The sequence below is a fragment of the Scyliorhinus torazame genome, chromosome 13, assembly GCF_047496885.1.
Source record: "Scyliorhinus torazame isolate Kashiwa2021f chromosome 13, sScyTor2.1, whole genome shotgun sequence".
Lineage (NCBI taxonomy): Eukaryota > Metazoa > Chordata > Chondrichthyes > Carcharhiniformes > Scyliorhinidae > Scyliorhinus > Scyliorhinus torazame.
The window spans coordinates 80,311,629-80,330,671 of record NC_092719.1 but is presented as its reverse complement, the minus strand read 5'-3'; the positions used below and the strand labels follow the sequence as shown (position 1 = coordinate 80,330,671).

Genomic DNA, 19,043 nt, shown 5'->3' with positions numbered 1-19,043 from the left:
AGGCAAAGACTATAGTGGCGGATAACGGGGGCAGATACGTGATGGTGAGTGGCAAACTACAGGGGGAGACAGTGGTTTTGGTAAACGTATATGCCCCGAACTGGGATGATGCCAATTTTATAAGGCGGATGCTAGGACGCATTCCGGACCTAGAGATGGGAAAGCTGATAATGGGGGGAGATTTTAATACGGTGTTGGAACCAGGGCTGGATAGGTCGAAGTCCAGGACTGGAAGGAGGCCGGCAGCAGCCAAGGTACTTAAAGATTTTATGGAGCAGATGGGAGGTGCAGACCTGTGGAGATTTAGCAGACCTAGGAGTAAGGAGTTCTCGTTTTTCTCCTATGTCCATAAAGTCTACTCGCGAATAGACTTTTTTGTGCTGGGTAGGGCATTGATCCCGAAGGTGAGGGGAACGGAGTATACGGCTATAGCCATTTCGGATCACGCTCCACACTGGGTGGACTTGGAGATAGGGGAGGAAACAGGAGGGCGCCCACCCTGGAGAATGGACATGGGACTAATGGCAGATGAGGGGGTGTGTCGAAGGGTGAGGGGGTGCATTGAAAAGTACTTGGAACTCAATGATAATGGGGAGGTCCAGGTGGGAGTGGTCTGGGAGGCGTTGAAGGCGGTGGTTAGAGGGGAGCTGATATCAATAAGGGCACATAAAGGGAAGCAGGAGAGTAAGGAACGGGAGCGGTTGCTGCAAGAACTTTTGAGGGTGGACAGACAATATGCGGAAGCACCGGAGGAGGGACTGTACAGGGAAAGGCAAAGGCTACATGTAGAATTTGACTTGCTGACTACGGGCACTGCAGAGGCACAATGGAGGAAGGCACAGGGTGTACAGTACGAATATGGGGAGAAGGCGAGCAGGTTGCTGGCACACCAATTGAGGAAAAGGGGAGCAGCGAGGGAAATAGGGGGAGTGAGGGATGAGGAAGGAGAGATGGAGCGGGGAGCGGAGAGAGTGAATGGAGTGTTCAAGACATTTTATAAAAAATTATATGAAGCTCAACCCCCGGATGGGAGGGAGAGAATGATGGGCTTCTTGGATCGGCTGGAATTTCCCAAGGTGGAAGAGCAGGAAAGGGTGGGACTGGGAGCACAGATCGAGGTAGAGGAAGTGGTGAAAGGAATTAGGAGCATGCAGGCAGGAAAGGCCCCGGGACCGGATGGATTCCCAGTCGAATTCTATAGAAAATATGTGGACTTGCTCGCCCCGGTATTGACGAGGACCTTTAATGAGGCAAAGGAAAGGGGACAACTGCCCCCGACTATGTCTGAAGCAACGATATCGCTTCTCTTAAAGAAGGAAAAGGACCCGCTACAATGCGGGTCCTATAGACCTATTTCCCTCCTAAATGTAGATGCCAAGATCCTGGCCAAGGTAATGGCAATGAGAATAGAGGAATGTGTCCCGGGGTGGTCCACGAGGACCAAACTGGGTTTGTGAAGGGGAGACAGCTGAACACGAATATACGGAGGCTGTTAGGGGTAATGATGATGGCCCCACCAGAGGGGGAAACGGAGATAGTAGTGGCGATGGATGCCGAGAAAGCATTTGATAGAGTGGAGTGGGATTATTTGTGGGAGGTGTTGAGGAGATTTGGTTTTGGAGAGGGGTATGTTAGATGGGTGCAGCTGTTGTATAGGGCCCCGATGGCGAGCGTGGTCACGAATGGACGGGGATCTGCATATTTTCGGCTCCATAGAGGGACAAGGCAGGGATGCCCTCTGTCCCCATTATTGTTTGCACTGGCGATTGAGCCCCTGGCAATAGCGTTGAGGGGTTCCAAGAAGTGGAGGGGAGTACTTAGAGGAGGAGAAGAACACCGGGTATCTTTGTATGCGGACGATTTGCTACTATACGTGGCAGACCCGGCGGAGGGGATGCCAGAAATAATGCGGATACTTGGGGAGTTTGGGGATTTTTCAGGGTATAAATTGAACATGGGGAAAAGTGAGTTGTTTGTGGTGCATCCAGGGGAGCAGAGTAGAGAAATAGAGGACCTACCGTTGAGGAAGGTAACAAGGGACTTTCGTTACCTGGGGATCCAGATAGCCAAGAATTGGGGCACATTGCATAGGTTAAATTTAACGCAGTTGGTGGAACAAATGGAGGAGGATTTCAAGAGATGGGATATGGTATCCCTGTCACTGGCAGGAGGGTGCAGGCGGTTAAGATGGTGGTCCTCCCGAGATTCCTCTTTGTGTTTCAGTGCCCCCCGGTGGTGATCACGAAGGCTTTTTTTAAAAGGATTGAAAAGAGCATCATGGGTTTTGTGTGGGCCGGGAAGACCCCGAGAGTGAGGAAGGGATTCTTACAGCGTAGCAGGGATAGGGGGGGGGCTGGCACTACCGAGCCTAAGTGAGTATTATTGGGCCGCTAATATTTCAATGGTGAGTAAGTGGATGGGAGAGGAGGAGGGAGCGGCGTGGAAGAGATTGGAGAGGGCGTCCTGTCGGGGGACTAGCCTACAGGCTATGGTGACAGCCCCATTGCCGTTCTCACCGAGGAACTACACCACAAGCCCGGTGGTGGTGGCTACACTGAAGATTTGGGGACAGTGGAGACGGCATTGGGGAAAGACTGGAGCCTTGGGGGGGTCCCCGATAAGAAACAACCATAGGGTTTGCCCCGGGGGGAATGGATGGGGGATGTGGAATGTGGCAAAGAGCAGGAATAACGCAACTGAAAGATCTGTTTGTGGATGGGAAGTTCGCGAGTCTGGGAGCGCTGACCGAGAAATATGGGTTGCCCCAAGGGAATGCATTCAGGTATATGCAACTGAGGGCTTTTGCGAGGCAACAGGTGAGGGAATTCCCGCAGCTCCCGACACAAGAGGTGCAGGACAGAGTGATCTCAAAGACATGGGTGGGGGATGGTAAGGTGTCAGATATATATAGGGAAATGAGGGACGAAGGGGAGACTATGGTAGATGAACTAAAAGGGAAATGGGAAGAAGAGCTGGGGGAGGAGATCGAGGAGGGGCTGTGGGCAGATGCCCTAAGCAGGGTAAACTCGTCGTCCTCGTGTGCCAGGCTAAGCCTGATTCAGTTTAAGGTATTACACAGGGCGCATATGACTGGAGCATGGCTCAGTAAATTTTTTGGGGTGGAGGATAGGTGTGCGAGGTGCTCGAGAAGCCCAGCGAATCATACCCATATGTTTTGGTCATGCCCGGCACTACAGGGGTTTTGGATGGGGGTGACAAAGGTGCTTTCAAAAGTAGTGGGGGTCCGGGTCGAACCAAGCTGGGGGTTGGCTATATTTGGGGTTGCACAAGAGCCGGGAGTGCAGGAGGCGAGAGAGGCCGATGTTTTGGCCTTTGCGTCCCTAGTAGCCTGGCGCAGGATATTGTTAATGTGGAAAGAAGCCAAGCCCCTGGGGGTGGAGACCTGGATAAATGACATGGCAGGGTTTATAAAGTGAGAGCGGATTAAGTTCGTTCTAAGGGGGTCGGCTCAAGGGTTCACCAGGCGGTGGCAACCGTTCGTCGAATACCTCGCAGAAAGATAGATGGAATGGAAAAAAGAAGGCAGCAGCAGCAGCCCAGGATCGGGGGGGGCGGAGGAGGAACCAGAAGGACTCTCAGGGTTGTTAATATATACTGTATAATATGTATAGGTCATTGCTACAGATAATTATATATTGGACTGTTAAATTATATTTTTGGAGAGTGTTACTTGTGATAAGGCAGTTGCCAATTAGGGTTAGTTTTCATTTTTGTTATTTATTATTTATTCATTTAAAAAAAAAAATTTTTTGTTTGTTTATAAAATAGGTCATTGTTATTTGTGTTGTTATAATATTGTGTAAAGGATGCACAATGTACTGTGTTGGTTGACCAAAAATTTTCAATAAAATATTTATTAAAAAAAAGGGGCAAGCCTGGGAGTGGTCCGCCCGCCAAGACAGGGCTTTCAAGAAGATAAAAGATCAGCTTTCCTCAGAACGTCTTGGCACACTACGACCCCAGAAAAGAGTTGGTGCTCACGTGCGATGCGTCTCCATATGGCGTTGGTGCAGGTTTGGCACACAGAGGACAAAACGGACAGGAACGACCTATAGCATTTGCTTCCAGGACGCTGGCAGCAGCAGAACGAAAGTACCCCCAAATCGAAAAGGAAGGACTGGCTGTGATCTTCGCGGTGAAGAAATTTCACCAGTACTTGTATGGACGGAAATTCACTATAATTACAGACCACAAGCCATTGCTGCGTTTGAAAGAAGACAAAGCAATACCACCAATAGCTTCAGCCCGGATCCACGCTGGGCCCTACTACTGGCGGCGTACCAGTACCAACTGGAGCATCGGCCAGGAACCCAGGTGGCAAACGCCGATGCACTAAGCAGGCTGCCATTTCCGGACACCCCGCCATTAGTGCCCAAAATAGAGGAAACTGTAATGACGTTACATTTCCTGGACACCCTTCCAGTGGCCGCACAGAACATTCGTTTATGGACCCAAAGGGACCCGGTTTTATCAAAAATAAAACACATGGTGCTAACTGGGGAGATGGAAAGACCAGTCCAGGCAGAATTCCACCCTTACTGGAGCAGAAGAGAGCAGATCACCGTGGAAGACGGGAACCTGCTATGGGGGGCTTGAGTAATAGTTCCAAGTCAAGGCTGTCGAGCCATATTGGCTGAACTACATCATGGGCACCCAGGAGTCTCAGAAATGAAGATGCTGGCCAGAAGCTATGTCTGGTGGCCAGGCCTGGACACAGACATAGCGGCATTGGTAGGTCGGTGCCAACAAGGGCAGAAGGTGCCACCGGCAGCTCCACTGCACCCATGGGAATGGCCAGGTAGACCATGGTAGTGACTTCATGTCAATGTTGCAGGCCCGTTTATGGGTTCAATGTTGTTTATAATAGTAGACGCCCATTCCAAATGCCCCGATGCTATTTTAGCGGCCAGCAAAGACACCCCTGCCAACGCTGCCTGGCCCGCACTGACCTTTGTAAGGCCTGCGGGAAGAAGGGCCACTACGCAGCAGTGTGCCAGGCCCGCGCCGCGGTCGCCCCCACCCTCCGGTCACGGACAATGGGCGCCGCTATCCTCCTCTCCTCCCCCGGCCACGTGCGAGCCATGGGGGCCGCCATCTTCTCCCCCGCACAACACGTGCGTTTCATGGGTGCCGCCATCTTGCTCCACACCCAGAACGTGCGTTCCATGGGCGCTGCCATTTTGTAATCCCCAGGACCTCCAGGCACCGCCATCTTGTCCACCCCGCAGCACATGGATACCAACAACGTTTCAGGACCCCAACTCAATGGCTGCCTCATTATCCGACGATCAACCACGGCTCGCATTCATGACAATCGACCAGTGCCGACCACAGACTCTGACCAACGCATCCACCAGCATGAAAGTCAATGGCCATGTGACCTCCTGCCTACTGGATTCCGAGAGCACCGAGAGCTTTGTACACCCGAATATGGTAAGGCGTTGCTCCCTTAAGGTACACCCTACCAATCAAAGTATCTCCCTGGCCTCCGGATCCCATCGCGTCGTGATCCGGGGGTACTGCACGGTCACACTCACAGTCCAAGGCGTAGAGTTCCACGGTTTTCGCCTCTACGTCCTCCCTAACCTCTGCGCTGCACTTATCCTCGGCCTGGACTTTTAGTGCAACCTCCAGAGCCTGACCCTTAAATTCGGCGGACCCTTACCACCCCTCACTGATTGCAAACCCGTCGCCACCAGGAGCAGACGGTACAGCACCCAGGATAAGGCCTTCATCAGGTCTGAGGTCCAGCGGTTGCTTCGGGAGGGAGTCATCGAGGCCAGCAACAGCCCCTGGAGAGCCCAAGTGGTAGGCGTTAAAACTGGGGAGAAACACCGAATGGTCGTGGACTACAGCCAGACCAACAGGTACACGCAGCTCAACGCGTACCCCCCTCCCACGCATATCTGACATGGTTAACCAGGTTGCACACTACCGGGTCTTAACAACAGTGGACCTGAAATCCGCTTACCACCAGCTCCCCATCCGTAAATCGGACCGACCTTATGCCGCCTTCGAGGCAGACGGCCGGCTATATCACTTCCATAGGGACCCCTTCGGCGTCACCAATGGGGTTTCGGTCTTCCAAAGGGAGATGGACCGAATAGTCGACCGGTACGGCTTGCGGGCCACGTTTCTGTATCTAGACAATGTGACCATCTGCGGCCATGATCAGCCGGACCACGACGCCAACCTCGCTAAATTTCTCCGCACCGCCACTCTCCTCAACCTCATGTATAACAAGGAGAAGTGTGTGTTCCGTACAAACTGCTTAGCCATCCTCAGCTACGTAGTCCAGAACGGAGTTCTGGGGCCCGATCACGACCGCATGTGCCCCCTCATGGAGCTCCCTTTCCAAGTAGAAATCGACGCACCGGACGTCGCCCTTGCCGCCACCCTTGACCAGGCAGGCAGGCCCGTGGCATTCTTTTCCTGCACCCTCCATGCCTCCGAAATGCGGCACTCATCTGTCGAAAAGGAGGCCCAGGCTATCGTTGAGGCTGTGCAACATTGGAGGCATTACCTGGCCGGCAGGAGATTCACTCTCCTCACTGACAACGGTCGGTTGCCTTCATGTTCAACAACACACAGCGGGGCAAGATCAAAAATGACAAAATCCTGCGGTGGAGAATCGAGCTCTCCATCTATAATGACGAGATTAAGTATTGCCCCGGCAAACTCAACAAGCCCCCAGACGCCCGATCCCGAGGTACATGTGCCAGGCCCTGCACGACTGCCTTTGTCACCCAGGGGTCACTCGGTTGTGCCACTTCATTCAGGCACGAAATTTGCCCTACTCCGTCGAGGAAGTAAGGACGATCACCAAGGACTGCCAGGTCTGTGCGGAGTGCAAGCCGAACTTCTACCGGCCGGACCGCGCGCGCCTGGTGAAGGCCTCCCGCCCCTTTGAACGCCTCAGCGTGGATTTCAAAGGCCCCCTCCCCACCTCCGATCGACACACATATTTCCTCAGTGTGATCGATGAAGGTTTCCCTTCGCCGTCCCATGCCCCGACATGACGTCTGCCACCGTCATTAAAGCCCTTAATTATATCTTCACTCTGTTTGGCTTCCCCGCCTACATCCACAGTGACAGGGGATCCTCATTCATGAGCGATGAGCTGCGTCAGTTCCTGCTCAGCAGGGGTATCGCCTCCAGCAGAACGACGAGCTACAACCCCCGGGGAAACTGACAGGTAGAAAGGGAGAATGGGACGGTATGGAGGGCCGTCCAGCTGGCCCTACGGTCCAGACATCTCCCGGCCTCCCACGGGCAAGAGGTCCTCCCTGATGCACTACATTCCATTCGCTCATTACTCAGCACTGCTACTAACAGTACACCGCATGAACGCATCCGGGGTATCGCTCCCAACATGGCTCACAGCTCCGGGAACCGTGCTTCTCCGTAAACATGTGCAGCTCCACAAGACGGATCCGTTGGTGGAAAGGGTGCACCTGCTCCACGCAAACCCACAGTACGCCTACGTGGCGTTCCCCGACGGCCGCCAGGATACCGTCTCCCTCAGGGACCTGGCACCAGCAGGTTCCACCCCCACACCACCCCCGGCGTCACCCTCCCCCGCCGCCCCCATCACCCCCCCCCCTAGACCCGTCCGTCCTCCCGCTGCCCACCCCCGTTGATGAAGAGGATTTCGGCATGCTCCCGGAGTCAACTTCGACCACGACAACACCAACATCGCCGGCTCCATTTCGTCGATCCCAGAGGACGATCAAGGCGCCGGACCGGCTGAACCTCTGACCGGCCCGCCGGATGACCAGAGACTTTTTTTTTTTACTGCTCTGTAAATATTAAAGATTGCTAATTGTATATAGTTATCCACCACCCCCACCGGACTCAATTTTAACAGGGGGTGAATGTGGTAAACCACTGTGTTCTTATATTAGGGGTTGTACGGTAGAACCTGCACTACAGGTTCACCTGGGCCCCTGCATGCTAGCTCCACCCAGGAGCCGGGTTGTAAATATGCGTGGCCTTCAGCTCACAGCCATTTTGTCAGCTGCTGTAGGAGGCCACACTTTAGATACTAATAAAGCCTCAGTTTGAATTCAACTTAGTCTCCAGTCAAATTGATCATGCCTCAAGGGAGGGTTGGGGGGGCTCAAGGTGGGGGAGGGAGAGTTGGAGGGGCTGAGGGTGGGGGAGGGAGGGAAGGTTGGAGGGGCTCAGGGTGAGGGAGGGAGAGTTGGAGGGGCTCAGGGTAGGGGAGGGAGAGTTGGAGGGGCTCAGGGTGGGAATTACAAAGAACAGAACTCAGGTGGTGGGAACAGAAGTTGAGGGGCTGCCAGTGATGGAGCAATGGTCAGGATGGAATGAATATTACAGATAAGAAACAAAAACAAAATTCTGAGGATATTGTAAATCTGAAATAAGATCAGAAAATGCTGGATAAGCTCAGCATATGTGGTCAGAAACAGATTTAACATTTTGGGCCCATTGACATTTTTTCAGAACTGGTAAGAAATGGATTGCTAACAATTAGGGTAAGTACATTACCTCATGGATAAGATTTCCACTGAATGCAGATATTATGGCCCTTACAGCATGTCAGCATTGTTCCTTAAATGTTGTCAGTCTTTCAGTGTAAACGAAACTGGGAGTATGATGTGTGTCAGTTTACACCAAAACATCTTGTGTCACACAATATACACTTACCCCTTTATTCAAGATACAGAGTGAGTCTCCAGTGTAACTAGGACTACAATGAAGCTTCGATAAAGGCATAGGGGGCGGGATTCTCCCCGACCCGGCGGGGCGGGGGGTCACGGCGGGACAGAGTGGCGTGAACCACTCCGGCGCCGGGCTGCCACAAAGGTGTGGAATCATCTGCACCTTCAGGGGCTAGGCCCGCCCCGGAGTGGTTTGCGCCCCGTCGGCCGGCGGGAAAGGGGCTTGGCGCCGCACCAACCGGCACCGAAGGGCCTCCGCCGGCCGGCGCGAGTAGGCACATGCGGGAGAGCGCCAGTGCTGGCGTCATCCCCGCGCATGCGCAGAGGGCTTCACTTCCGCACCGGGAATGGCGGACCGGTACCGCCTCCAGTGTGGAAGGATAGAGTGCCCCCAAGGCACAGGCCCGCCCGCGGATCGGTGGGCCCCAATCGCGGGCCAGGCCACTGTAGCGGCACCTCCCGGGGCCAGATTCTTCCCCCCCCACCCCCCCAAGAACCCCAGAGGCCGCCCGCGCCACCAGGTCCCGCCGGTTAGGGACCTACTCCAATTTACGCCGGCGGGACTGGCAAAGAACGGGCGGGACTTCGGCCCATTGCGGGCCGGAGAATTCGGGCAGCCCCGGAGCCCATTGAGTCATGCCGGACCCCGCCATTCTCCGAGGCGGGCGGCGCGACTCACGCCGAGCCGATTTTTGGGGACCCGGAGAATTTGGAGGACAGCGGGGGCGGGATTCATGCTGACCACCGGCGATTCTCCGACCCGGCGGGGAGTCAGAATCCAGCCCAAGAAATTTAAGGTGTTTTAGTTTCACAGCACGGACTGAAGCTAAGAACTATTACCACTCACTCAGCATGCTAAGAGCGTAAAGGAAAGGAAAAGTGGCCAAGTTACTACCACAAATTTAAGGGCCCACTTGAAGTTGAAAGTTTTGTTCCTTCTGTCTACCTGAGGTAGATGGACTTCAATACAGAGATGTCAAAGCCTGAGTGTGAGACCATTGTACATCCTCCCTGCTCTGCTCACCTTGGACAGTTCCCTGAGGTTCGCAAACAGTCTCCATGAATCAATGTCCAGAAGCCATCCTCTGCTCTGTAGATGTTTCAATGTGTTCAGGAAGACCTTGAGAACAGAAACAAAACAATGTGAAACTTCTGAAAAACTAGGGAGTCAAAGTCCACATTAACTAATAAAATGGAGAGCCATTCTGGGGAATCCTTGCTCCTAATATGACAAATGTGTAACTTCCCATGAGGACAATGAGGAAACAATCATTGATCTCCCTGTGGGACTCGGTATGAGCTTTCTAGGTAGGGGGCAGAAGCCAATCACCCTGGGCGTGCTAAGGCAGGGGATGAAAGCAGGCACAACTCCGGGCCTGATCAGATCTATCCTCCCAGTCAGGTCTGCACTGGAAGTGAGATGCTGTACTGAGCCTGTAATTGTAATAAAATTCAACTTCATTCACAACAGCTTCTTTATGAGTTGTTATAGCTATCAATGGCTGAATTACAAGAGCTAGGGAGGGGTTACAGGGAGCAGGGGAGGGGTTACAGGGAGATGGGGAGTGGCTACAGGGAGCTGGGGAGGGGTTACAGGGAGCTGGGGAGTGCCTACAGAGAGATGGGGAGTGGCTACAGGGAGCTGGGGAGGTTACTGGGAGAGGCCGTAGGGAGATGGGGAGGGGTTACAGGGAGCTGGAGAGAGGCTACAGGGAGCTGGGGAGGGGTTACAGGGAGCTGGGGAGGGGTTACAGGGAGCTGGGGAGGGGTTACAGGGAGCTGGGGAGTGCCTACAGAGAGATGGGGAGTGGCTACAGGGAGCTGGGGCGGTTACAGGGAGATTGGGAGAGGCCGTAGGGAGATGGGGAGGGGTTACAGGGAGATGGGGAGGTTACAGGGAGATTGGGAGAGGCCGTAGGGAGATGGGCAAGGGTTACAGGGAGATGGGGGAGTTACAGGTAGATGGGGATAGGCTACAGGGAGCTGAGGAGGGATTACTGGGAAATTGGGAGCGGCTATGGAAAGCTAGGGCAAGGGCTATGGCGAGTTAGGGAAGGTGTTACAGGGAGCTGGGGGAGGAGCTGCGTGGAGCTGGGGGAGAGGATACATGGAGCTGGGGATAGGAGGATCTAGGGACAGGCTGGGGGAAGGGCTCCAGGAATTGGGATGGGACAATTTGAAACTGTGGGAGGGGCAATGAGAAACTGGAACCAGGCAAACGGAAGCAAAATGTCCACAGGAACTATTTGTACTCTTAAGCTTACAAAAAAAAATGTTTTAAGACTTCATGCTTCAGGAATCTATATTAATTGACTCCCAGCTATGCAGAACATTCTAGATGCCCAGTAAGTTCACTGCACATTGGATCGATTCTTGGTTTGTTTCTTATGAACACCGTTAACAGTTAAGACTGGAGTGCTGGACAAGATTGCCAAACACACCTCCTCCATCACCAATAAGTTGTCACTGAAGTAGGTACATTCACTGGTGAAGATCTCCCACATGGCCTGCTGTAGCTTCTTATCCTTTTGCTCAGGTCTGGTCTCTGGGTTAAACTTCTGGATCTTCGTCGCATATGTCCAGCTTTTATCCTGACAAGATAGATTAAGCGTTATAGAAATAGGAACTTTCGAAATCATGACGCGTCTGGAGACAGTAGATAGGGAGGAAGTGATCCCTTGTCAGGGGGGTCAAGGGCACAGATTGAAGGCGATTGAAGGTGACTGGTGTTATAGGCCAGGGTTTAGAGAACCCCAAAGTGTATCATGGAGTTCATCTGACCCACAACTTTTAATAGGTTGTGGTATGGGGAGCACACGGCCCACTCTACAGGTATGGTACAGCAGAAACGGAAAAGTATTTTTTAAAGCAAAACAATTTTATGAACTCAAGTTAACCTTTTCAAAACATAGTGAACATCTTAGCAACCATTAATTCAAATACAACCCCCAAATAATACAACACTAAGTAATCGTTTAAGCTTTCCTTTTAACATCCATAAGACTTAAAAAAAACCTTTAAACAAAAGCACATCAGGTTAAAGTCACTACTGAGAGCAGTTATTAGTTTTAAATCACCAAAGGATCGATTTACAGTCTTTAGATTACAGAGAGATTCAGCTATCCAGCTCTGAAAGCTAAACTAAAACACACCCTGCAGCAAACAGCCTAAAACGAAAGTAAAAAGCTGACAGACAGCCCAGCTCCACCCACACATCACAGATAAACACCCATTTCTGAAAGGTACTCTCACATGACACTGGTAAAAGAACCAGATGAGACATGAGGAGAAACTTTATTAAGGCAGCAAGTGCTTAGGACCTGAGATCATAGTGAAGGCTGATTTAATCATGGTTTTCATGAGAAATTGGATAATTACCCGAAGAGAAAAGATTTGCAGGGATACGGGGAAAAGCAGGCAAAGTGGTGAGTTGCTCTTGCAAAGAGCCAGCAAGGTGATGGTGGTCTGAATGGCCTTCTTCTGTGATCCAACCATTCTATAATTCTCAGGGTATGGTGTGTAAACGGAACTGTGATCCAGCTGAATGGTGGTACAGGGCTGAATGGCCTATTTCCTGTTCCTAAGATGAGAGGGGGTTCATAACAATTTGTGTGTTTGTAAATACCAGTAGTTCAGAATCTAGAAACAGCATCAGCGGGGTTCCTTCAGGAGCCAAGACTCAGGGAGAACTGAGCTTTCAATTTATTCACACTGGTGACTGAGAGAGGGTGCGTGTGAGGACAGGACAGATGGTTGATCAGTGCTAGTGATGAGCCAGAACAAAATACCTGGTACTGTTTAAAGCCGTGATCTGTACAGTTCCCAATCTCAAGTGCCGCCAGCAGGCCTTCCAGGTCCGATATTTGCTTTTGTTTCACTTTACTCTGAAAACAAAAATGTGTGGATTTAGTGTGATAAAAAAATTCATTTGCACATCTGTCAGACAGAACTCTGAGGGGTGTTGTTTGCCTGTATAAGGATTGATTTGGGGATAGTCAGGATCAATTTACCTCAATCCTTAAATATATCTCCAGATAGGCTGGGAGGTCCCTGACCCCCTCGTGCAGCCCATGAGTATGGAGGCCTTCGCCTCCTCGACGTCACGATCTACCCTCATCACAAACACCACCTACATCGAGTACAACTTACTGACATTTGAAAAGGAACAATGCGGAAATTGTTCAATGGTGTCACTAATTTATATGTGCGGTTAGTACGTGAGTCTCTCCCCCGACTGTGTGGACCTCCTACAATCTTCACTCACAGGATGTGGGCTCCTCCGGCAAGGTGGACATTGTTTGCCCTCTCGCAATTTGCCTCAGGGTTGCAGTGGGGGTGGTGGCGGCGGCGGGGGAGACCACGGTGGCGGCGGCGGGGGAGACGACGGTGGCGGCGGCGGCGGCGGGGGAGACGACGGTGGCTGCGGGGGAGACGACAGTGGCGGCGGGGGAGACGACGGTGGCGGCGGCGGGGGAGACGACGGTGGCGGCGGCGGGGGAGACCACGGTGGCGGCGGGGGTGGCGGCAGGGGAGACGACGGTGGCGGGGGAGACGACGGTGGCGGCGGCGGAGACGACGGCGGCGGGGGAGACGACGGTGGCGGGGGAGACGACGGTGGCGGCGGCGGAGACGACGGCGGCGGGGGAGACGACGGTGGCAGCAGCGGCGGAGACGGCGGCGGGGGAGACGCCGGTGGCGTCGGCGGCGGGGGAGACGCCGGTGGCGGCGGCGGCGGGGGAGACGCCGGTGGCGGGGGAGACGCCGGTGGCGGCGGGGAAGGCGGCGGCGGCGGGGGAGACGCCGCCGGCGGGGGAGACGCCGGTGGCGGTGGCGGCGGGGAGATGCCGGTGGCGGCGGCGGGGGAGACGGCAGCGGCGGCGGCGGGGGAGACGACGGTGGCGGCGGGGAGACGACAGTGGCGACGGCGGCGGCGGGGGAGACGACGGTGGCGGCGGGGGAGACGACGGTGGCGGCGGCGGCGGAGGGGGAGACGACGACGGTGGCGGCGGCGGCCGGGGTGACGGCGGCGGCGGCGGCGGGGGAGACGACGGTGGCGGGGGCGGCGGGGGAGACGACGGCGGCGGGGAGACGACGGCGGCGGGGGAGACGACGGCGGCGGCGGCGGGGGAGACGACGGCGGGGGAGACGACGGCGGCGGCGTGGGAGACGACGGCGGCGGCGGGGGAGACGACGGCAGCAGCGGCGGCGGGGGAGACGACGGCGGCGGCGGGGGAGACGACGGTGGCGGGGGAGACGACGGCGGCGGCGGCAGGGGAGACGACGGCGGCGGGGGAGATGACGGCGGTGGTGGCGGCGGGGGAGATGACGGCGGCGGCATGGGAGACGACGGCGGCAGCGGCGGCGGGGGAGACGACGGCGGCGACGGCGGCGGGGGAGACGACGGCGGCGGCGGCAGGGGAGGCGACGGCGGCGGGGGAGATGACGGCGGTGGTGGCAGCGGGGGAGATGACGGCGGTGGTGGCGGCGGGGGAGATGACGGCGGCAGGTTGGTGGCAGTGGTGATGGTTACAGTTCTGGTAACAAATGAGAAACTTGTTGGGCAACTTCAGAGGACAGAGAAGTGTTACCCATGTTGGACTGGCATCACATTGGCCAGACAGGTTAGAGACAGCAAATGTATTTAATTTTAAAGAGAATGCAGGTGTAGAGGGATCTGAAGGCATTTGTGCACAATGCATTGAAGCTAACAAGATAGGCTGAGAAAGTGGTTATTATGGGATATGTGGAGCCTGAATCTATAAATCGGGTCATAGTGTACAAAAGTAAGGGACTCTGATGAACCTTTATAAAACACTGGTTCATCTTCAACTGTAATACTGAATCCAGTTCTGGGCACCACACATCAGGAAGAATATGAAGTTGATTATTGGGGGGATGGTAATATAGTGGGAATTCCAGAGGCCAGGCTAATGATCTGGGGACACGGGTTCAAATCCCACCAATGGCAGCTAGTGAATTTAAATTCAATCAATAAATCTGCAATTGAAAGTTAACGTCAGTAATAATGTCTGTGACAACTAATTTTTAAAATAATCTTTATTGTCACAAGTAGGCTTACACTAACACTGCAATGAAGTTGCTGTGAAAAGCCCCTAGTCACCACATTCCGGTGCCTGTTCGGGTACACGGAGGGAGAATTCAGAATGTACAAATTACTAACAGCACGTCTTTCGGGATTTGTGGGAGGAAACCGGAGCACCCGGAGGAAACCCACACACACACAGGGAGAACGTGCAGACTCCACACAGACAGTGACCCTAGCCGGGAATCGAACCTGGGACACTGGAACTGTGAAGCAACAGTGCTACCCACTGTACTACTGTGCCACCAATATAATTGATTGTCTAATGTGCTTTAGGGAAAGAAACCTGCGTCTTTACCCTGGCTGACATCAGGGGCGTCATTCTCCGACCCCCCCAGCGGGTCGGAGAATGGCCGTTGGCCGCCGTGAATCCCGCCCCCGCCGGTTGCCGAAGTCTCCGGTACCGGATATTTGGCGGGGGCGGAAATCGGGCCGCGCCGGTTGGCGTCCCCCCCCCCCCCCCCACTCGATTCTCCGGCCCGGATGGGCCGAAGTCCCGCCGATAAATTGCCTATCCCGCCGGCGTAATTTAGAGTACCTATTTACCGGCGGGACAAGGCGGCGTGGGCAGGCTCCGGGGTCCTGGGGGGGGCGCGGGGCGATCTGACCCCGGGGGGTGCCCCCACGGTGGCCTGGCCCGCGATCAGGGCCCACCGATCCGGGGGCGGGCCTGTGCCACCTTTCACTACCACCACTGCCTCTTTCCCTTCCGCCTCCGCGACGGTCTCCACCATGGCGGAGGCGGAAGAGACTCTCCCCATTGCGCATGCGCGGGAAACTGTCAGCAGCCGCTGACGCTCCCGCGCATGCGCCGCCCCGACATGTCATTTCCGAGCCAGCTGGCGGGGCAACAAAGGCCGTTTCCGCCAGCTGGCGGGGCTGAAATCCCTCCGGCGCCGGCCTAGCCCCTCAATGTTGGGGCTCGGCCCCCAAAGATGCGGAGCATTCTGCACCTTTGGGGCGGCGCGATGCCCGTCTGATTGGCGCCGTTTTGGGCACCAGTCGGCGGACATCGCGCCGTTTGGGGAGAATTTCGCCCCTGACTCCAAACCCACCGCAATGTGGTTGACTCTTAACAGTTCTGAAGTACAATTGGGGATGGGCAACATGTGCTGGCCTTGCCAGTGGGACCCCATCCCATAAATTGATTTTGAAAAGGCATTAGTGAGGGTACAGAAAAGATTTACAAGAATGGTTCCAGGGATGAGGGAGTTGAGTTACGTGGATAGATTGGAAAAGTTGGGACTGTTCTCCTTAGTATTCGGATCCTGGATGAAAACCCAACTATTTGCTTTTTGTAAAATTGTGAGGAAAGGTGAGTGCATAAAATAAACTTTAACTTAAACACAGAATTAACCACATTAGTAAAAAAGAAATAGGTTTACAGATAACAGTTATAACAGTTCTTAAATACATAGAAAATTTTAAACTTACAGCCCACATCTGCAACAATATATTCCAATTCACCAAACCAATACAGTTCAAGTACCACTTATAACTGAAGTTAACAATCAGGTTTACTTTCTTTTTTCTGTGGACATCCCACTCAGGAGAAAACTGAAAGACACTTTTTTGCAGGCTAAAATTCTATGGCAAACTGAAACAATAGACAGACTTAGCTCCTCCCTTAATTACATCATCTGTACCTTTTTGTAGGCCATAAACAAGTCCGAACCAAGTTGGTGAAAATAAAACAAGGTTTATTGTAAAGCAATTATATTTACAATATACGTCAGATCCCAGCTGGGACAGCTCTGTCGGCTCCACACCTGGCCGACTTTAGATAGAACTCAATCATGAATAGCCTCAGGTTCCCTGCCCCCTTAGCGGGGCAACTCATATTCGATGAGAATAACGGGGAGAAAGGTTGCTGCAACACTGTAGGTTATAACATTATCCAAAGCATAAGGCATTATTTTGCCTCCTCCCACAAGATGTCCCATGACCTAGTTATCCAGGACCAAATATAATGGCCAGAATTCTCAGGTCATTGCGATTCACGTTTCCTGCCGGTAGTGCATCGCTGTCCGCAGGTTTTCCGGCAATGTGGGACAGTTACAATGGGAAATCCCATTGACAATTGGCGGGAAGATAGAATCTCGCTGCCAGCGAACGATGTGTGGCTGAGAAACACGTGGCTGATGGACCGGAAAATCCCGCCCAACATCATATAAATTATCCACACCCCAGGGACCTCCAAACCTAAACAATATTCTATCAGCCACCTATCTGTAAACAAGTAAATGTTTCTCAAATCTATCAGCAGAAATCCCTCTAGTCATTGATATTACTGATACGTGAATAGACAATTAATATCACCAGAGGTACAGTGCATTAGGATTACGCTTCAGGCCAGGTTAAACCAGTTTGTACCTGCTATGTTTTTCTGTGTTTGAGAAAATCACTGAAACATAACCTCCCCCATCTCACGTACAAGGAGGTGACTGAGGTACAACTCACTGTTATCTTGGGACGTGTCTGACACAAGTTGCCCAATATACATGAACTATTTGTTCAATCTGTATCATATTCCACCTACAAATTCTGAAGGAGTGCCAGAACATTAAACGCTCTATTAAAACATTACACTGCATTACCATTCCTCGTTTGGTGAAGGGCCACTTTGACTTCTTGGACTCTGAAAGAGAAAATTGGGGTGGCTTTAGAATTTTGCCATCTTATCCGGCAGGTCGCAATTCTTCAAATTACCCAATGCACAGCCCACTGAATAGCCAAGCTTCTGAAATACGAGCTGTCAACATCGAAAACAGGATCTAGAAGAACTGATACGACTGGCATACAGGTCTGTGAGCTTACCTGTACTGAGAGCGGGTGTTGACGCTGTACGGTAAAGATGCTCAGCGCCATTAGAAATTAATAAATCTCCGGGAAATATCTCCAGCCCAGGTAAACAAACAACTAAAGAGCTGCGACGACGGTGCGACAAGCTCCTGCAACAGAGAAAGGAACAGAGTGAATATTTTAATGGGCAATATTAGATTAACACCCATCTCAATCTCTAAAGATATAGTACCAAATAAGCTAACCTCTGATATTCCAATCAGGCACACACTGAACTCTTCTATTTCCCCTGTTCTGTGCAATCAAAGCACCCCCTCTTTGTTGTAGTGGCCCACCCCACTCTGGAGAAAGCATGAGCTCATTATTTCTGCTGATCTGCCCAAAGTAGTCGGGGAATTACTCTGTGTGTCGAAGATTCCGAGTAAATTTCTGCTGCCCCACTTCCTATCCCACTCACACATTAATGAACCAGATGGATTTTTACAACAATCGATGATAGTTTTCTGGTCACCATTACTGAGACTAGCTTTATCTTCCAGATTTTATTAATTGAATTTAAATTCCGTCAGCTGCCATGACAGGATTTGAGCTCCTGTCCCCAGATATTAACGTGGGCCTCTGGGTTACTAGTCCAGTGACATTACCACTGCCATCATTTACCACAACCACACCATCTCCCCTAGGTATTCCCAGCACTTTCTGTTCTTTAGATTCCTAGCATTTGTAAAGCTGGTGACGTGGTTTGATTACCTGAGGTCGAAGCTGCCTGAATCCGATCACCATTGATCTCACTGGAAATTTAAACTGGGCCATTTCTACCATGGGGAATCAAATTTTAACCCCGCTTTTACACTAGGTTAGCAAGTTGAAAATCTTTGCCAAGATGCACCCAAACAGGCACCGGAATGTGGCGACTAGGGGCTTTTCACAGTAACTTCATTGCACTGTTAATGTAAGCATACTTGTGACAATAAAGATTATTATTATGATGCTTTTTTCTCTTCTCACACACTTCATCATTGTAGAAATGGTGGAAATCTTTTAAGAAGGGGGGCGAAATATGATCAAATGTTTCTTGCAAACACAGCTTTTGTTTCTGTTGCCTGGTTACTATACAGGCTGTTCCTTCTGACCGATGGTTGTTAGTCACTCACTCGTCATTAATCACCAGTGTCCAATCGATTTGAATGATAGGAAACCCAAGGTGTAATTAAACCAGCTAATCCTTTATTACCCCAAAGCTCCAACTAACTCGATGAAAATAATCAGCCCGAGTTATTGCTTTTTACAAATACTCAGTTTGCATCATATGTTTGGACTTTACTGTTTGCGTGTTAGTTTTTCCACGAGGCATACTTTGAGCCTTATAAAAGTTATCCATTAAAAAGGTTCCATGCTGCAAATTGTCCATGTATGTTCGCTGACACAGT

The 19,043-nt window shown here is 52.4% G+C and overlaps 1 protein-coding gene across 4 annotated transcripts in view; it reads right to left on the bottom strand.

The window, feature by feature from the left end:
• plekhg7 (pleckstrin homology domain containing, family G (with RhoGef domain) member 7) overlaps positions 1–19,043 on the bottom strand; it is a 190,263-nt gene that overhangs the window by 35,293 nt on the left and 135,927 nt on the right. For all 4 annotated transcript variants that reach the window (XM_072471859.1, XM_072471861.1, XM_072471860.1 and 1 more), the window contains exons 4-8: positions 17,629–17,762; positions 17,409–17,449; positions 12,497–12,592; positions 11,150–11,299; positions 9,733–9,828 (exon numbers count right to left, since the gene is read on the bottom strand). In XM_072471859.1, coding sequence (XP_072327960.1) covers positions 9,733–9,828; positions 11,150–11,299; positions 12,497–12,592; positions 17,409–17,449; positions 17,629–17,762 — 517 coding nt within the window. The remainder of the gene's footprint in view (positions 1–9,732; positions 9,829–11,149; positions 11,300–12,496; positions 12,593–17,408; positions 17,450–17,628; positions 17,763–19,043) is intronic.